The 21,252-nt window shown below is 30.2% G+C and overlaps 1 protein-coding gene across 1 annotated transcript; it reads right to left on the bottom strand.

Annotated features, from left to right (window-relative positions):
• Window positions 1-2,291: 2,291 nt before the first annotated feature.
• Window positions 2,292-8,805, bottom strand: LOC123302906 (GATA zinc finger domain-containing protein 14-like). Its single transcript, XM_044886000.1, has 4 exons — window positions 8,619-8,805; window positions 7,832-8,504; window positions 6,246-6,757; window positions 2,292-3,544 (listed from the first exon to the last, which is right to left on the bottom strand). Exons 1-4 carry the CDS (start codon window positions 8,803-8,805, stop codon window positions 2,292-2,294), a joined length of 2,625 nt encoding a protein of 874 aa, XP_044741935.1.
• Between the last annotated feature and the right edge of the window lie 12,447 nt (window positions 8,806-21,252).

Raw genomic sequence — 21,252 nt, 5'->3', positions numbered from 1 at the left:
GAATTATTATATTTGCATATATCTATGGGGCTTCCTTTGCAAAACGGGTACCTCACTTAGGAAAAAAATTTGAAGGCCATGAAATTCAAAAAAGCATTTAGGTTTCAGTGGCGAGAGTTTAATTTGATTATTTGCATAGTTTTTGGCCAAAACAGTTCATAATTTTTTAACTTCAAGTTTACGGAAAAATTACTTAGAACCAAAAATACTTAATATTGAAAAATAAACGTTGAATTGAAAGCGTAAATATGAATGCCGTTCAATAATATAAAAGAATTTTTCCCGATTTTAACACTTTTTTCATGCCATTCAAATTTTTTTTGCTACTTTCATTCAAATTTTGAACAAGATGGTATTCATTTCCCATAGATGCCGTCTATGATTGATAAAGGATAGACCAATAGTCAGGGATCAATTTTAAAATGGAATAATTTTCTAAAGTAAATTAATTTTAATATTTTGTCAGATTATTGAAACGTAAGCCAGAAAAAATTTTTCTGGGCCGATATTATTTTAATTTGTTTTTACTCAACCGCAAACGAAAGGTTTTGTTTTTTTCATATTTATGTATGTAGTGTTCTTTATTACCACTTATCATCCAAACCACCAAACAATTACCACGTATTATTTCAAAATATAAATTCTTTATTACCACGTGACATCAAAACCACCAAATAATTACCACGTATTATTTCATTGTATAAAGCAAAAAGAAAACAAATTTTTATTTACATGATAGTTAAGTGTTAATTAGATGCTATACTTCGAAATTTGTGGAACTCATGTAAAGACGCCACTCCCGTCCCTTCTCTACATAGAAAAACTATTTTTGATCCGGTCAATTTAAACATTCGAAAGTACAAAAATTCGCACCGGGTTGAAATTTAGTAGGATTGATTAAAACACCATCATAAATGAAATCTAAATCCTCATTGATCCGAGATGTGGAAAAAATGTACGCGGAATGAAAGGTCACAAAAACAGATTTTTAGCGATTTTCCGCGGAACAGTAAGTTTTATTATAAATTTAGCTCAGACAAAAATTGTAGATCAGATAATTAAATATAAAAAATATCCAAATACTTTTTTTCCTAATAGCCACCGTTTCATAAAATTATATGACGATTACAATTCTTCCAACTTTTTGAATCGTTATATCTCAGAAACGGTGGCTCTTAAGAAAAAAGTATTGAGACATTTTTTATTTTTAATTATCTGATCTACAATTTTCGCCTGAGCTAATTTTATGATAAAACTTACCGTTTTGCTGAAAATCACGAAAACCCCGTTTTTGTGAACTTTGACTCGTGTAAATTTTTTTCCACGTCTCGGGTCGATGAGGACTTTTTAGATTTCTTTTATGATGATGTTTTGAACAATCCTGCCAAATTTCAGCCGTGTGCGAATTTTTGTACCTTCACTCATATTTATTTGTTTATTTTGACCGGGTAATTTACAAAATCAAATGAAAATACATGCTTTTTAATCGGAATATATTACACCAATTATTAAATGCTAATTAGGTACCTTAAAATTACTCTCTGAATTTAATATTGTTTCATAAAAATTACCAAAAATTAGGCACTCCAATGAGTCCTCCCAAAAGCTCATTTATAAATGCACTGTAAAAAATATGTGATCTTATACAAAATTATATATTTAATTATAAAAATTTCGTGCCTAATCGTCGGTTTCATTTTCCTGCGAAATAAAAGCAAAATATGTGAATAAATTAGATTCTTTAATAAGTTCGGTCTCAAAATCCTCGGCTACGAATGTAAATGACGAGACATATCTATTCATAGGATTAGGTATTTCTACTGTTTAGCGAGGGGAGAAAGTTCCATTAATTAATTACAGGTCTTCAAAAACTTAGTCCCAGATGCGAAATAAGCAACTGACGCAGTAAATTATTATGCGAAATAAGCAAATACCTAGAGTGTGAATTTTTGTTAAACCACTGTCGATGCAGGAAATGTTTAAAAAAAGCGATATTTATGACGATGTAATTTTTTTAATATTTACCATTTCCCGCCATCAATTTAATTTTAATTAAAAAATTCATAATATAAAAGTTTTAATTTAAAGAGTTGAAATAAAAGTATTTTGGTACTAAATTTCGAAGTATAGCACTTAATTATTATGTAAATAATAATTTTTTTAGTACATAAAATAAAAATAAATAAGCAGTACGTAAAATAGGAAAATAACCAAAAAATTTATTCTTGCACTATAAACTGGTAAAAAGATTCTATATTCTCGATCACTTTTACCATTTCAATAATATTCATTTAAACTGAATTGGTAGATTCGACAATTTCGATCAATTTTAACATTCTTTTAATACGTCGTTTTTTTTCCATGCCTTCTTCGCTTTCTAGTTCAGCATTAAGTAATTCAGCCTCTAGGCTAAGGAATCCTTCACTCTCTTCACTAGAGAAATTATGTGATCTTGCATTCAAAGATTCATTTTTTTCATTTTCATACTCGGCATTTTCGACAGTTTCGATCAATTGTAACATTCTAATAATACGTCTTTTTTTTTCCCTGCCTACTTCGCTTTCTAGTTCAGCATTAAGTAACTCAGCCTCTAAACTAGGGAATTTTTTACTCTCTTCTTTAGACGTATTATGTGATTTCACATTCGACGATTTCTTTTTTTTATTTGTATTTCTTATTTCGAATGTACGAACTTTCTTCTTAGTTGTATCGCTAACGAATGGATGTGTGGTTTCAAGATTTTCGACCATTTTTGTACGTGTAAATTTAGAAGTTTCTTCAGAATCAATTTGATTAGGATTTCTATTTTCGTAAGAATGGAGATTTCCCTCAATATCATTTTCAGTCAATGAATGTGAGCTTTTTTTGTGACGACTTTTGGTTTCAGTTTTTCTATTTATCCTATTATTAGTTTGTTTCACCATTTTTGTACGTGTAAATTTAGAAGTTTCTTCAGAATCAATTTGATTAGGATTTCTATTTTCGTAAGAATGGAGATTTCCCTCAATATCATTTTCAGTCAATGAATGTGAGCTTTTTTTGTGATGACTTTTGGTTTCAGTTTTTCTATTTATCCTATTATTAGTTTGTTTCATTATTTTTTTATTTAACTCACCTTTTTCTGTTTCATTTAACTGAGATGATTCTGTTTCACTCAATGTTAAAGTGCTCGAAGAATCCAAACCTATTTCAGGGTATTCGATAGTCTGAACGGTTTCTTCGTAATTTCTTACAAACTTTTCTTTATCAATTTTTAATCTTTTATAAGGTATTACATAGTCTTGAAAAATTTCATTCGATTTCAAACTATATGTAGTGACCATTTTTGTTTTTTGTAATTCGTTAACATCCTTCGATTGATTATGAAATTTATTTTTCTTTTTCCGCAAATTTTTATCCTCGAATCGAATTTGATTTGATCCCATTAAAAAAGATGTACTTCGAACACGTATTTTTTTATTATCCAATTTTTTTATTGATATTTCCTTTGGCTGAACGTTCATAATCTGATGTTCTTCTGGATTTTTATATTTCGCATGATAACCTGCAAATATAAGACTCACTTAAACAACGTAAAATTATCCAAATTTGCATTTTTTTTTTTCGATTGAAGAAAGAGTTGTGTTTTTGTTAGAAAAAAAAAATATCGATAATATACGAGGAAACACGAAAACAGTTTATTTATATGCACTATGTGCTGCACGTAAGCGGCTGTACATGGATGTAATATGAATGCAGTGAAAATTTTATTCTTAAGTGAGCTTGAGGTAACGATGGGACACAAATACACTGCGTTGCATCGACCTAAAAATCGGTTTACGTAATCTATGTTACTTTTAAGTTAAAATTTTTACCTAATTTGAATAAATAGGGCGTCTTAACAAAACGTGCTGAATTCAAATTATCGAAATTCTACAACTCTATATATTAAATAATATCACTTCTTATTTAAGGCATATTTACCATTTAGGTCATATTTTAAATGGTGTTGACTATTTTATATTTTTATTTATGAAAAAATTAAATTTGTACACGTGTGTTTGTTTACTCAAAATAATTAGAAATATCGATGATATCACATATTTGACCAGTACATATAGTCAAAAATGAGTATCTCATACTAAATAATTTTTTAAGGTATTAAATATTAATTAAAAAATTTGAAAAAATGAATGGTGGCTTCTAAACATTTCAAAGTATTTATTAGCGATGGAAATTTATCTAAAAGTTAATTTTTCAACAAAATTTTAAAAATTTTAATACTTTTATAATAAATTATTTTAGTTAACTAAAAATGCATGATTTTTCATTTTTTTCAACTTAAAAAAATTATTATAAACAAAGTATTAAAATTTTTTAACTCTTTTAACATAGCCAAAAAACTTTACGCGAATTATTTAAGCCTTTTTTTTTAGTTTACAATGTAAACGAAAATTCCAGAAAATTTTTTTAATAAACAATAGTCTAACTTGTTGAAAAATTAACATTAAAATAAATTTCCAACAGTAATAAATTTTTTAATGTTTAGAATCCACCATAATTTTTAAAAATTTTAAATTAATATTTAATACCTTAAACAAATTATTTAGTGTGAGATACTCGTTTTTGACGATATTATTTTGACAAATAGGCTAAAAATGACGCAAAAAGACCCATTTTCAGCATTAAATTAAAATTATAAATAATGGACTTCCGGGAGTTTTTTATTGGAAATTTGCCTCTTCTTAACAATTTTTTTTTTAATTTCTTAAATATTTTACATTCTCAAGATGTGAGTTTTTGTAAGCGGTAATCCCAAAATTTTAGAGAGAGTTTTTTACATAAAAAACATACAGAATTTCTATCGCATTTTACTTAATTTCTGAAAAAGGCAGTAAATTTTTGAATAGCTTTTGCAGAGAATGAATTGTATGATCTTCTATTACTCTCCGATAATTTGTTTATTCATATTTTCTCGAAAATATAAACCAATGCACCATGAAAATACATGGAGGGTTGGGAGTGTGTTATAAATAATTCTGGAGGGTCGGAAGTGTGTGATAAATTCGTTTTATGACCCCTAGAACATACATGATTTATGGGATTTTGGGAATGTCTGATCTATATATTTGTTGCTCGAACTTTAACGGAATAAGCCACGGAAGTGCTATATGGGGATTTCTCAACTTCACAACCTCCTTTCCCCTTTTTCGAGTCGAAAAATCGAGAGTTTTCGAAATTTTTAAGGCTTTGCACAACTCTAAAGCTCCAATTGAGATAATACTAAGAAAATGTCGAGTGCTCAGACCAGGGTTCGAGGATATATATCAATGGATATATATGATGATATATATCCGATATATATCACATGAATTTTTACGATATATATCAATACAAAAATTATTAAAAAAGTTTAATATTATTTAGTAATTTTTGGCGTTTGTAACTTACTTCCCAAATTTTGATGGCATTGAAGTAGAGTTAAAACATACTAATACTAAGTTCTAATCGTGTCGTGCCAGAAAAAGTTCGTTTCGCAAGAATAAGTTTAAGTAAGATTCAGAATAGGAAGATGATCTACCTGTATCTTCCTTGCAGTGAAACCAAGCACAATTATGAATACGACATTTTTTTATTTGGTAATTAACAGTTTATTACGAATGACTGATTTGATAAGTAAAGGACTGATTAGACTCTATAGTTATTATTTGTAATAATTATTGTTTTGTTACCTTAGTGTAGGTATGACCATTGATTGGATAGAATTTATAAAATTGTTTTATGTGTTTTATTTATAAAATTTTCTGATTTTTAATTGATTTTGCCTGATCTAAAAGAATATTTTATGTTTTGAATTCATTTGTCTGATTTTAAGTACCTTAATAAATTAAAAATTTAAAACATTTTAGTTTTGTTTTTAAATATCAAAATTTTGATATATATCGGATACCTATCAAAAATATCCGATATTTTGATATTTATAATAAATATCGGATATTTTCGAACCCTGTTTCAGACCCCCTTTCTATCCTTTTATGTAACGATTTCGTGTGTTGAAAGACACAAAAAACCCATTTCAATATAAAATCGTCAATAATAAGAATTTTTTTTCATATCTAATTTTCAATCAAGGAAAAGGATCCTCAAAGAATAACAGCCGCTTTACAAATCGCAAATATGATAATATTTTCTAAACCGAAAAGTAAGACCTAACGAATTCTTGAATCGAATTTCGTTACTTAAACTCAAAATGTGATTTCGCTCACCCTTAAAGTTAGTATTTAAACATTCCATTTGTTTATCAGAAGCAGATTTATTTACGAAATATTCGCCTTCAGCTGATTTAGAAAGTAACTCAAGATTGCTGCTTCTTTTAGTTTCAAGAGACATTTCATTAAAATTTGTATGCACGCCACCATTTATGTTCCTTTCATTCGAATTAACGATTGAAAACTTTGGTGTATTATCTCTTGCAGAAACTTCCAAAGATGAAATATTGACCCGACTCCTTTTATGTACTTTTCTTTCCGTAAATATATCTGTTATCTTCGGCTGAAGCCACGTTTTACGTTTACGTTGGCAGTTCAATAAAAATGGGAATAGCTTTGGATTTTTTTCAAAATGATTTTCCATTGATGTGTTGAGCTGTGATTGGATACTGTTATTCAATTTTCTTGAAGCCAATGCAGCTGGCGCCTGTTCGATATTTACATTATTGGGATTATTTGAAGTCGAAGGTATTTGATTATTAAAGATTTCCATTGAGGTCGATGTTGAACTGAAATGTATAAAGGATAAATTAGAATGGAAAAGACTATAATTGACAAATAAATAACGGGGTGTAACTCCCAAGCCTTCTTCTAGCTAAGACCTTCGTGAGAAGTTTTAACTTAAGTTGGTATACGTGTGTATTTACACCCGTTCAAAATGTCACATCAATCTACAAAAAACTAATTTATATATAGATAGCTGTGATTAACTGTAACTTATTATATTTGAATAATTAATAGCTTTATTAAAATTCTAACAGACTATCGAAATCGATTTTTTTTCAAATACATTTTTTTTTTTTTTTTTTACTCGGGTACTTTTTGTTGAACTGGGGAGCTTTTATGTACGTTTAATGTAAATTAATTCATGCAATTTATCTGAGAAAATGGTCTTTTAACACTTTCCAAAGTTAAATTAACCCAAAATTAAGTACTAAATCAGAATCACAATTGGGTATAAAATAATAAAATATTATTTTTGTCACCTGCATATATGCATAAAATTAGTACCACACTCTGCCGCTTTATGTCGAGGCTTGGAAGGATGAGAAAAGTTATGTCAAAGTTTCCTATGAATTTGGAAAGCGTATATGCATAAAAATAGGATGATAAAAATTGATTGTTTGCTTATTTAAAGGTAACCTTGTTTATTTATGTCTAGTGTACTTTCAGCTTTCAAATGGTGTCAGAAACATTTCAATGCTATCATTATTAAATATGTATTGAAATTCCATATTCTATACATAAAGTCTCTATTTTTATTAACATTATTGTATATTAAAAAGCTACAATAAGCCAGTTCACAATATTGAAAAATGGGGTTAATATAAGAATTTTGACCAATTTTTTGGGAAAAATATCGGTTTATTACTGCTTAAATTTATTCAAAAAGGCACTAGATTTTGCCAGGACGTCTAATTTGTTTGGGCTGCAGCTGTGGTACAACCATGTACATTCATCGGCTATGACAAACGAGTTTTACGATTGTAAAAATGCATACCACAGATACAATGTACAAAAATGACATAGATACATTCGAATACGACATATAATATTCGAAGTAAATAATAAACACAACTCACCTACGATTATTAGAAGAATATGTAATCATTTTACATGAAAATACTTGGTTATTTTGAGCTGTTAGCGTATCTGTATATTTCTTAACTCGATTTTCAACCGGTTTTCTGTCTTTACTAGTTTTCAATGCTTTGGATTTCGACGAAGTTGTCAAAAATGATGGAGGTAGTTGGCTATATTGAGAGCTTTCGATATTTCCAGGGAATTCATTTTCATTTGATAGATTACTAGGCATAATTTGTTCATCGCCATCTATAATAGTTTTCAATGCTTTGGATTTCGATGAAGCTGCCGAAAGTGATGGAGGTGGTGGGCTATATTGTAAGCTTTCGATATTTCCAGGGAATTCATTTTCATTTGATAGATTACTAGGCATAATTTGTTCATCGCCATCTATAATAGTTTTCAATGCTTTGGATTTCGATGAAGCTGCCGAAAGTGATGGAAGTGGTGGGCTATATTGTAAGCTTTCGATATTTCCAGGGAATTCATTTTCATTTGATAGATTACTAGGCATAATTTGTTCATCGCCATCTATAATAGTTTTCAATGCTTTGGATTTCGATGAAGCTGCCGAAAGTGATGGAGGTGGTGGGCTATATTGTAAGCTTTCGATATTTCCAGGGAATTCATTTTCATTTGATAGATTATTAGGCATAGCTTGTTCATCATCATCTATAAAAGTAAAATATTTTTAGAAATATTATTTTACTTGCGTAAACCAATTGCACAGATTATAAAAAGTAGCCTGATTAAATAAAAATTTATTAGTACTAAATGAATTATTACCATCAGAAGTAGTCGGAAAACACAAATTATTACATAATGCATTTCTAAATTTTGTAATTTTACTCTTAATATCTCGTATATTGTTTTCAGTTAAATTTACTAAAACCTGTCCATTTTTACAATATTCTAAGATTCGATATTCTATTTTTGTTGTTATAGTAAAGTCAAATGCATCATCTTCCTCCATTTTGATTATTAATATATTGTTGTTGATTTTATAACGAATAAGAAATTGTTGATATAAACGTATAAATCACAATTCTTCGATTCTATTTTATCGAAAGACAATACCAAGCCTTGTGTTGTCTTGTCTATTCACTATTGTAATTTAAATGCCAAAATGATTCTAAATAAAAAATTACAAGGAATTAACTCTACTGTCTTTGTCTATAATGTCCATAGACATATTATAATATACTCTAGATTATATCTATTGATACTTCTCAATTACTGTTCACCATCTGTTGATTTTAGTTGAAACTGTCTACTATGGGATAGTTGTTTTCAAATGTATTTTTTAAAATAAAAACAATTACTTTTTTATATTATAGAATTCATGAACAAAATTTGTGTTTTAAAAATTGTTACAATAACTTTTATCATGTGTCTTGTTTCAAGATTGTAAACAAACATTTCCGTTAAAATATATCTATGGTCGTGCAGACTGTAGTTCTTTTTATAAATAATTATCATTTATAATAATAATTGATCTAAATTTTTATTAGAACTTTTTTTAGAACATTATGTAAAAATAAAATTAGAAAATATGTGAATAAAACAGAATATTTACTTTAAATGCTTAATTGGAGGACGATGAAACCTCATACATATTATTTGCACCAACAACCTGTAGGTTGTTATGTATAGATTGGGTTCAAAAATCGGGCCCATCAATCTTAGGATCAATCCCGACGGAGAAGCTATGGAATCCTATAGTGTCATCTGCTTAAAGTAGTACCTCTTACTCGGAGATATCTTCGAGTGATAGGTTGATCTCAAGGAGGACACAGAGCACTCCTATGTCTACGTTTCAGAGACCCATTTACGGTACCCCTCTTATGTATTATTATTATTGTCTCATCTATTTCATAGCAGGGCTGAGCCCGATTTAGTTTACCGCACGGACACAGTCAAGTGACGGTAAACTGTTTTTTCCTTGTTCTGGTCTGTCATGTGAACCGGAGAATGTGTGTGAGTGTGCGTGTATATTTGTGAGGGTATTTTTGTTCTTGTAGTGTGTATAAATGTATGTATGTTTATTGTGTTCAGCGACCTCGCCTTTTGGGTGATGTGTGTGGTGTTGTATTGTGTTGTGCTCGCTTTCGCGTTCGATGAGCGATTGGGACGTTCTCCGTCGGTTTTGAATAGTGTGCAATTTGGCCATGTGTGAGAGTCTGTACGTCCGTCAGTCCACGCGACGTCCGTTAGTCCGTCTGTCTTCCGAGTCGGTGGTACGTAAGTCTGATGCCCTGGTCAAGGAGGCTCCGTCCATACACCGCAGCGATGTGGTACCTACTAAAAAAAACAAAAAAAAAACTTCAAGGGCTGTTACTTGAAGACAGTCTGATACGATCTCAATGTACGAAGGGTGCCTATGATGACAGCCTTCTGCATAGAAGAGATAAGGTAACGAAGATGAGACCTGCAGACCGGAATTTGAGATAGATTCGTCTCGAGAGTGGGACGAATTCCGCCAAGACAACTGATAACGAGGACAACCATTTTGACTGAGTAGCCAGGGTGTAGCTGACGTAGTTCTTGTAAGAGATCAAGATATTTAGTCCGTTTTTGCTCCTCCTTCGTGACTATGTTCGTTTCTGCAGGCAGAACTCGATGACGTACATAGTCTTGGATGAGATATCCTGGAGCACTATATCAGGCTTAGTAGCAGAGAGCTGCCTGGTAGTTGGGAACGAGAAATTCCAGAAGATAATGCATTTCTCGTTCTTGACGACGGACTCGATCTCGCCTGGAGCATATGGTAGGACTGGCGTAGGGTCCACTTCATCACGCGGAGGGCAGCGTTATGGCGATATATGTAGGTGTTTGTGGCATATGAAGGACATGCCGAGATGAGGTGCATCAGCGTCTCCGGCTGAGATTTGCACGCTCTTCACATAGTAGTGGAGACTGCTTCCTTACATACATACTTTTGGTGAGTTAGCGTCGCTATCACACCATTTCGGACTTGAGTCCAGCTGATCGGAGAAAAGAGAACGTAAGATCAACGGAAAGACTACAGGTGTCTAGATGACGGTAGAAAATTCCCTGAAGGTCACGATTCCGATGATCTTCGAAGAGGGAGCGTATTTCAGCTCGTTTCACAGCTGAACGAAGTCGAGATTGGGAGAGAAGGACCACGTTATCATCAAGATCACGATTAGACGGATCAAAAGCATGGGCTCGAACATGAAGGTTATAAGAAGGAGAACGATCGCTATAGAAAATATTGTCCCCAAAATATGGATAAAATAAGTGAGGCGCTGCGACCGCTAAGTAGTATCAATAAAAGCGGGCTGTTGTGCGCTAATTTGAAATGATATATCAATTTGTACATTGTGCAACTAACTTCATCTACTTGTACTCATAAACAGCTAACTTCGCAGATACTACTTCTTGATGACAGCGCGGCTGGTGGCTGAAAAATGAACTATAAATTCTACAAATTTTCAGGGACAGACGCGCTAATGCTTTAACACGTAGCGATCGTTCTCCTTCTTTATAACCTTCATGGGCTCGACATAGGAGTTTTACGTCCTTATATATATATAAGTTCTTGACTTTTTTTTCTTATGAAAGTCATTTTTACCAACCGAAAAAAATAAATTCACACAAAAAAAGAAATGCTTTCCGTGGAAAATATTAACTCTTAAACAATTTTCTCTTGCTCTCAAACCCTCTCTGTAAACGATCTGTATAAAGTATAAATGAATATATCAAAAAAGTTAAGTTGGCTGACTAAGTTAAAGGAGGTTGGTAGTACGATATTCAATATAAGTGGAACATGCGTATGTGTGTGGTAAATTCAAACAAATGAATATGTCATTTGTCATTTAAATAAAGCAAAAAATTAATGAGACACAGAAACCTCTTAATTATATTTAAATTATTATATGATTTAAAATAATTATTTATTTATTTTTTATTAATAACATGTACAATCGTAGATTAATATCAGGTAAACGTAAAATAAACACAACAAAACATACGTTTAAAAATATTAATGTTTAATTTATTAATAAACTTAGGTAGAGTTAATGTTTTTACTAAAGCATTGAGGAATTTAAACAATGCAAATAATACTATGCAAAATAATGTTGATCAAGATAGCGAAAGCGATTTTGAATTACTTGATTTTGATCAATTATCAAAATGTAATGATTTGTTGCAAGGTTTGTTTTGAATACTAATTAAAAGACTATAAAATTTTTAATTTTGTATTTATTTTGATGGTTAATTAATTAATTGATAAACATTTGTTTCAGTTAAAAGTAAAAGTCAAAAAATAATGAGAAAAACCGACAACGAAGAAGAACAAACTTTTAATGCGTGGATTAAAAAATTATTAATCATTATTATTATATTTATAACAACATTAACATGTATGTTACATATTTAACTATCAAGAATATTTATTAATTATTTAATATTAATAAAAAATAATTATTGTTATTTTAGATTTTAATATAATAATATTTCTGAATAATGCAAATCAATTATATGATATAAATGTAAAAATAAATGAAATTAATTATAAAATTATTAATATGTGTAATAATTATAATAATATTGTATTCAACGATATCAAAGGTAAGGATACAATTATATACAGGTGCCTCTGAAAGGTCTTTATAACGATCTACCCAGCCGAGTTCATAAAATGTGCTCGTTTAGTAAAGTACCTCGTAGTATTTTTGTGAAATTTTTTCAAACCGCCCCCAAATCGGTACGAATTGTAAGCTACGGGTGATCAAAGCTAGACATATAGTTAATAGTACAGTTAATAAGTCGGTTACGTGTTTATAGGATCCTAAGGAACATTCAGCCAACTTAATCTGGTCATAAGGGGACATAGGGCTCCAGCGGGGAACATATGTTACCAAAAAACTGCCCCAACACAGGAGATGATAGAAAATTGTTTTGAAATGCTTATTTAAAAACAATTTTTATCCTATGTCATATGTAATTTTTGAATCCTATGTTAGATTACACGGATTTTGTGACGTCTTCCGAAAATCGTGCCATTTTTTGACCAGCATAGCACTTTTTTGGCACAAAAACGGCAAACTAAATAATCGCCAACCAAAAATACCTTGTAGATGATAATTTTAAGCCAAAATAAGCATTTCAAAACAATTACTTAGTCATCTCTTGGATTGGGTCAGTTTTTCGGCTGCGTCTTACTGGAGTCCTGTTCCTTCTTATGACTATGTTAAGTTGACTGAATGTTCCTTATGGTCTCATAAACACGTTACCGGTTTATTAACTGTACCAATAACTTTAATATATGTGTAGCTTTGATCGTCCGTTGCTTGAAGTTCGAAAACTAAGGCGTTTTGAAATATTTCATAATCGGGCGAAGTCCTTTTACTTTTTTGTAATATTGCTTCATTTTTATTTTTAAAATGGAATGCGAGATTTAAAAAAAATTTTAATGGTTACACTGTTTTATTGGACACAAAGTGACGAACTGGCATCAACTTGAAGTCAAATTACGCGCAATGTGGCATTTTTCATCTAGTGTGCACACTTTGGTGTCCGTTCGTCAGTTTGTCAACACATATCGATAACAGCTAATAACACAAGATCCATATCAATCATGATTAATATCAACTCAGTGTTGGTATTAAGGTACTTCTAACGATATGCGACTAAAAATAGTTTTTCTGAAAAAATTTCAAATACGTAGTTTTGAATGAAATAAAGCTGTAAACAAAACTTTAGTACCATTGACCGTCTCTGTTAGCTGCAATAAATTTTCAAAGTTGTCGATGTTTAATATGTAAAGGATTGGAATTCATACTATTAAGAACGCATTTATGAAAATTTTTAGTTCGCGTTTTGGTAAAGAAAATAACTTACAAAAAATAGATATACAGAGTGAAATATTTTAATCTATTATGACTAATAGCTCGTTTTGTAATTAACCAATCCAAAATTAACTCACAAAAAGTAGCAGAGTTTGATGGGGGGGGGGGGATTATGTTTTTTCATCAGATTGTAACTAGTTCTCTAGGTTCCTTTAATAGTTAATTTAGACCCTAAAAGGTAAGAGATAGAATAACACATTAAATTTACATTTTTATCTAAACCATTTTTTCAAAAATCGTTAGCTTTCGGAAGAAATGCGACTTAAAAATATGTCATTATTGCATTTAATTGAAAGAAAATACGTTCGCTTTAGACAAATTGTTTACACAAAAGTTATCAACGGCAATAAAGGCCCTTATTTTGTGTTTATAACTTTTAAGCGCAGGTAAAAGATCATTGTTTGATCAAGATATCAAGGAAGATCCAAGTCATGTACTAATCTGAATGCCCTTGACAACTTTTGGATAAAGCATTTTCTGTAAATAGCGTGTTTTCTTTCGATTAAATGCATTAATGACATATTTTTAGTCGCATTTCCTCCGAAAGCCAACGATTTTCGAAAAAAATATTAGGTCTTTATGAAGATCAACTTTCTAATTTAGAGTGTTATTCTATCTCTTAGCCATTCATGAATGACGTAAGCATGATTTTTACGATTTTTGACCTCCTCCCTTCCTCCACGTAAGTGTACATAAGATTTCGTGAACTCCTCCTTCCCCTTCTTACGTAAGATTCAATCTCGTTTTATCGAATAATAAAACATTGTTAGAAGGATCAGTTACAGTAAAATTCACAGTTTGCGTAAATTAAAGTTTTTTTTATTCTTTAGCAGAGAGACCTTAGTTCGCGATGTGCATACATTAAATATGGAATCGGTAATTTTCTTTAAAAATAATCGTCATTTATTCATTGACAAGCAATTTAATTATAGTTATGATACTAGACTTAAAAATAATTTAAGAACTAATGCTAGCAGTCTTACAAAAACATTTCATAGTCCATATAATTGTAGTGCAACCTCGACATAACAAATTTGAAAGGAACCAGTAAATATTCGTTTAACTGAGGTTTGTTATATTGAGGTTGGGTTGGTCTAAAATTGGTTATAAAGAGGTAAAAGTAGTATATTACACCTAAGGAGAAAAAGTAAAAAATGTCTCAGATCTCATTATAATTGTCTCAGATTTCGCTGACAAACATAAGATCTGAGATATTCTTTACTTGCTCCCGTAGTGTGTATACTACTTTTCTCTTTTGAAAATTCGTTTTATAGTTGAAAATGTTTTTTCGCAAAAACTATTCTCTTATGGACAATTCAAGGCGATTACAAAAAATTTGTTAAATCGAGGAATTCGTAATTTGAGGTTCGTTATATTAAGGTCGCAAAATTCCTCCAGATATTAAAAATCAAAGCCAAATGAATCTGTTAAAGAAAAATTTAATAGCTTATTTAAATAATTAAAATCTACTATAGATGAATTGTATGGATGGTAATTTTATTTGTTTTGTATATCATTTGTAATGGTGTAACGCAAATAACTATTTATTATTATTATTATTTCTAATATTGCATTTCAACTATAAAATCTTGCGTAAAAATGGGTTTAATACCCCCTCCCCTTACATAGGCACATGAACAGAATTTTAAAACCCTCTCCAAATGCTTACGTAATAAATTTTTAGGATCTCAATTACTTTTGATCCTAAATGGTCTCTTACCTTTTAGGATCTAAATTGACTATTGGAGCAACCTGGAGTAGGGATATTCGATATACATCGATGCATCGAATTCACTCGATGTTTACGGTAGATGTTTTGAGAAACTATTGATTTACTCGATGTATCGATGTATTTTCATAAAACATCGAATCAATGGTAAGCAAGGTTAATAAGTAGGCAAAGGAGTCGTTGCCAATAAAAAGGGCCCCACAAGCCGATCCAAAGAGCATTTTCGAAGATTAAAAAAAATAGGAGGGGAAAGGCAAATTTGTAAATTTGTGTAAAAAACACCACGAGGGGCACCTAGTTCATTAACGAAGACTAAGAAAAAACGTCTTTATGGATTTTGCCTTCTGGGTATTAGCCATTTTCCCTTAGGTCAGGGGGTTGACTACAACATTTTTGCTATATTACTAAAATTACTCGATGTTGAGAAAGCATCGATGTTTCTAGCCGATGCATCGGAAAATATCGATGCAAAGGATTTGAAAAAATTTATGCTGAAAATGGCAACGGGAATCGATTAAGGAATTAGTTCTAAGCACAAAATGTCATTGGAACATATTTCGAAAAGTCAATACTTTCCGAGTTATTGACGATTGAAATTCGGAGTATTTAACGTCAAATAATAAGTAGTAAAACTTCGGAAATGAAATAAGTTTCAAGTCATTTCCATAAAAATTGACGGAGTTATGATGAAAACAAAGTTTATCGGATCTTTCCTTTTTATGTTTTATTCAGTAGAAAAACTGATAAACTTACCATGGGGACTTAAATTAATGCTGCGACTTTCCAATTTACTTTATTTAGGTACTGGCAACATGCTCAAGAAATTCTAGCAGTTTCGAATAAATGTTTTTTTGAAATATTGTAACTTAAATGAAAAATACAAAAAAAAATTGTCTTTACATTAAATAACTCAAAAAATAATTAAGTTACAGAAAAAAAGTTCAGAGGAAAAAATTTTGCTTTTTTTACAAAATATTTTACCTTCTAAACTTTTTTTTGTATCTTTATTTTATTTTTTTCGAGTTATTCAACGGTAAAGACATTTTTTTTGTATTTTTCGAAAATTTTGTTTACGTTAAATTGCAATATTTCAAAAAATATTTATCCGAAACTGATAAAACTTTTTGAACCTGTCGCTAGTACCTAAATAAAATTATGGAAAGCAACCATTAATTTTAGTTTCCTTGATAAATTCATCAGTTTTTGTACTGAATAAAACATAAAAAGAAAGGTCTGATAAACTTTGTTTTCATCATAACTCCGTCAACTTTTATGGAAATGACTTGAAACTTTTTTCATTTTCATGGTTTTTTAAACTACTTTAAAAAGTGTACGATATACCTTTTTCAAAAAACGTCAAATAATATAAAAATTTGACGTTAAATACTCTGAATTTCAATCGCCAATAACTCGGAAGTATTGACTTTTCGATATGTTTCTAGAAATTGTATGCTTAGAATTCATTCCTATATCAATTCCGGTTGTCATTTTCTGCAGCATAAATTTTTTGCCTTCGAAGAGGGGTGGATTGCACAAATTTTTGTTTTTAACTTCTTTAAGCTTCAAACAATGCAGTCGTACATTTTTCATAAAGATTCATTGACTTTCCCTGGATTTCGAAATTTTAAGATATTTATACCTTACGGTTCTCTGTTATATAAGCATGTGTAAGAATGTAAACATAGATACAGTAAGGTGTCTATGTTAACATTCTTAGGTAAGGTAAAGATCATTTAATGGTTGGTTTTATTAATTTTAATTTTGTGTAAATTTACTCGTGATTTTTAAGGGAATCTTTACAGATAACATATTTTCATCTAATCGAAATCAACTTCTAGGTTCCTAAAAAACGAAATTTTTTTCTTTGAATTTAAAAAAAAAATCTTTTACAGTTTAAAATATCGATTACTCTGGTAAAATTGATCAATTTATTAACTTTCATCTTTTACAAACTCATTTTTAACTCTAAAGAACTTGCAATAAAAAAATGTAAAGTTTTTTATTCGACAAGTGTCAAATTACACCAAAATCTTTAAATACTGCCCATTCATAGGACCCGAAAAAAAAATTGTTCGCACATTAAAGGGAACGTGAATGGAAATATTTTGCGCAATACTGCTCTAGAGTAAGTGATGCGATTCGAGCACTGTTTTTACTCGAGCTCGTTTACACTCAAGTTACCGAGTCAACTTGGTGCACCTGAGTAGATTCGGTGACACAATTAAATAATGCTTACCTAATTTTTATACCATGTATGTATGAAATATATCAAAGTATACTAAGTTTAATCCTAAGTTTGTAACGCTTAAAAATATTGGTGGTAATTAGTGCATTCCCGGTTGTCCGTCCGTCTGTCAACACTATAACTCAAAAATGAACAGAGATATCGAGCTGAAATTTTTATAGCGTACTTAGGACATAAAAAGTGAGGTCGATTTCGTAAATGAGCGCCATAGGTCAATTGAGTCTTGGGTCCGTAGGACCCATTTTGTAAACCGTTAGAGATAAAACAAAAGCTTAAATGTAAAAAATGTTCCTTATAAAAAATAAACAACTTCGGTGCAAATTAGGTTAGGAACATATAGTATGTATACACGTTTTGTATTTGTATGTAGGAAGAGTGGATATCTTTCTTTACTTATACATGACGTTAAAAAACAAACGATTGCGTAATCAACACTGTCTCTACATGTTATTTCAACAACTAACTCAGTCAATTGTTTGTTTTCACTTGTTAATTGTTATAATTAATATTTTAAGTAATTTTAAGAATGTTAGAGTTCATAATATGAAAAATGAATAAAGAATGAAATAAAAAATCATACTCAGAAAAATCGAATGTTCTGAACAAGTGTAACTCTATACCATTGCATGTCCTAAACATTCTTAAAAACAAATGGGACATCGAAACGATTAAATATTATTGGAAATAATAAAATTTGGCACGTTCAATGCATAGTCTAGTATTTGAAGAGCATTCATAATGTATTTTTAATAATATATTTTCTAAAACCTTGTCACAACCTCGAGACATTTGGACATTTGTAAACCCAACTTGGGTAATCATGTGTTCAAGTTCGCATGCTCTGCGATATAAAAATTTTAAATTAGGCTTATCAAAGATGCATGCCACGGGACAAGATTTAAAATTGCAATTTTACATTAATTAACGTTAATTAACAATTAAGGTTTTTATTCCACATACAATTTTTCAAACATTCTATCAATTCGTGATCCTATTGCCTTTCGATGCTATTGTGATAGAGAATAAGTTCAAATTTTTGTAAAAATTTTATACAATTTAGCATTATTTTATTTTTACAGACAGCACTTCATTTAGCAATATCAAACAAATGCGATATAGAAATTATCGAACATTTACTTGAAAGTGGAGCTAATCCAGAAATTGAGGATATAAATGGTAATAATTGTTTACATACGATCTCACAACATGGTAATGCCAGGATTATGAACTTAGTGTTAACAAAATATAAAAGCTCCAATTTAAACTTGAATGCTTGTAATTATAATGGTAAGTTATTTTCTATGTATAAGATAAATGTACATTATTACGGGGTAGTATGTTATTCCGGGAGTTTTTTATTTTAATCAAAAAATAAGAAACACTTAAATTTTTAATTTAAAAATAACAGAGCCTCTAGAACTAAAATATGAAAAAAAAAAATCGACTTTTGAACAAACCTAATCACTCTTAAATACTCATATTGTTCGAAAAACTGAGCGATCGGTAAACATCTGGTTTTATTACAAATATGTTGTCTGTATACGTTAGGTGTCAGTATTGGATTGTTAACGTTTTTTTAGTTTACTGATAAGTTTATCATATTTAAATATGTGAAAATGTTGATTGGAATGAATAACTAAATCGTTTTAAAGCTTTTTCAAATTATTTTAATTAATTATTTTCTTTAAATTATGATTCCCGTAATTATGTTCTTAAATCAATGATTATGTATACTCATCACAAAATTTTCACGAGTTTACTATAAGAGTACATACAGCTATATCACTTAGAATGGTAAAACTTGTGCAAATTTTGTGACGCAGTGATACATCCATTCCCTGAATCAGGTAAAAGCCAAATTTTATAACGGAATTAGAGACAAACTCGAAGTCCAGAGAAAGACTTAGGCGTGAAAAAATGATAACCCAGTGACGAATCATGATAACCCAATGACGGATCCGCTCATATGAGCATGATGGACTTGCCCATCACCTAAACAGACTTATGATTTAATATTAAAAAAAAAAAAAAAAAAAAAAAACAATAAATTGCTTTAAATAGCTAGTCTTTTGTTGTTAATTTCATACTAAAACCCTGTCTGATAATTTTTGGGTTGGAAATTTTTTTTTTTTTGTAAAAACTTTGTTTCAATTTACATACCCTTATATTAAATTCCGTTATCATTGAATAAAATTTTGATTTAAATACTTGAATATCGATACTCAGACAGTGAAAAAAGTGATTCAGATGTACCGGCGATTCATTAATGATAGTGAATCAACTGTTTTAAATGAATACCGAATTTGGATGTCCAAATGGAAAACAGAATGTGAAAATAATTCCACCATACCAGAGTCGATAAAACATCTCATGTGACCAAGATTTGTATCGTAACTCTTCCAGCCAGCGTAGCTGCCACAGAGAGATCGTTTTTTATACTTCACGGGGTAATGTTGCTTTTCTAAACATCTGCGGAAATCGATGACATTATCAATGCTTTTGCCAAAAAAAAAAACGAAAGCTTGAATTTGTTATTTAAGTAAAGAACCTAAATAAAATTGTTTAATGTAAAATGTATACTGACGTTTAATTTTATTTGAAGTTGTAAAAATTTCTTCAAAATTTGTTCAGTAGTTTTTATGTGGTACTATGAATAACACACTAAATGTGACACTGTGATTTGTAAACAAACGTATATTTACTTTTATAATTTTTGTGAGCGAACAAACCAACATTTTACAGGTTTATTAATTTACAAATACACTGTACAAACTCTTGGTCAGGGCGTCATATATTTTGTAAACATCTCTTTTATAGGAATGTACTATATCGATCATGAGCGAGTTTATACTCCGATTCAAATTTGGCCCATTTTCGAGTGCTGTGCTCTTAGTTCATTTTTACATCACTTGATAACTTTTGTCCTAAATATGGGACATTTATTTTTCATTTTAAATAACGAAAAATCAGAAACGGTGATATTTTATGTGACATGTGCGGGAAATTTTGAAAAACTGTTAAGTTAACTTTATTTTTAAACTTTCAAATTATCGTGTAGTTCTATAATATTCAACTCAAAATTTAAGAAAATCAATATTGTTTTCATTTGTTAATTGGGCTTAACGGTTGTAAAATATTTTGTACCATACATGGGACAAAAGTTATCATGAGAGTCTAAATTACTGGACGAATTTTGGTGAAATTTTTACAACTAAAATTAAACGCCAGTATACATTTTACAATAACTAGGTTATTTACTTAAATAATAAATTCAAGCTTTCGTTTTTTTTTTCGCGAAAGCGTTAATAATATCGATTTCGAAATGTTTAGGGAAGCAAGCCCGAATAATCTTTCCTGTCCCATTGAGGCACGCAATCAAGATTTCTCTGTGGTAGCTACGCTAACTGGAAGAGTTACGTTACAAATCTTGGTCACATGCTTCAATGAGATGAGCTACCGACTCTGGTATGGCCGACTTATTTTCACATTGTGTTTTCCATTTGGCCCTCTAGAGTAGGTATTCATTTATAATAATTGACTCACTATCATTAATGAATCGTCGATGCATCT

This window comes from Chrysoperla carnea, chromosome X (assembly GCF_905475395.1).
Source record: "Chrysoperla carnea chromosome X, inChrCarn1.1, whole genome shotgun sequence".
Lineage (NCBI taxonomy): Eukaryota > Metazoa > Arthropoda > Insecta > Neuroptera > Chrysopidae > Chrysoperla > Chrysoperla carnea.
The sequence above is the reverse complement of the archived record's forward strand: the minus strand, read 5'-3'. Positions and strand labels throughout refer to the sequence as shown.

What these genes read in the sequence shown, in the direction of transcription:
- LOC123302906 (XM_044886000.1), bottom strand. Translation starts at nt 8,805, where the DNA reads ATGGAGGAAGATGATGCATTTGACTTTACTATAACAACAAAAATAGAA. An exon ending in TATTCTTCTAATAATCGTAG is followed by an intron (nt 6,758 to 7,831) that starts GTGAGTTGTGTT and finishes TATACATTTCAG; the next exon opens with TTCAACATCGACCTCAATGG. An exon ending in TTTAAATACTAACTTTAAGG is followed by an intron (nt 3,545 to 6,245) that starts GTGAGCGAAATC and finishes TTATATTTGCAG; the next exon opens with GTTATCATGCGAAATATAAA.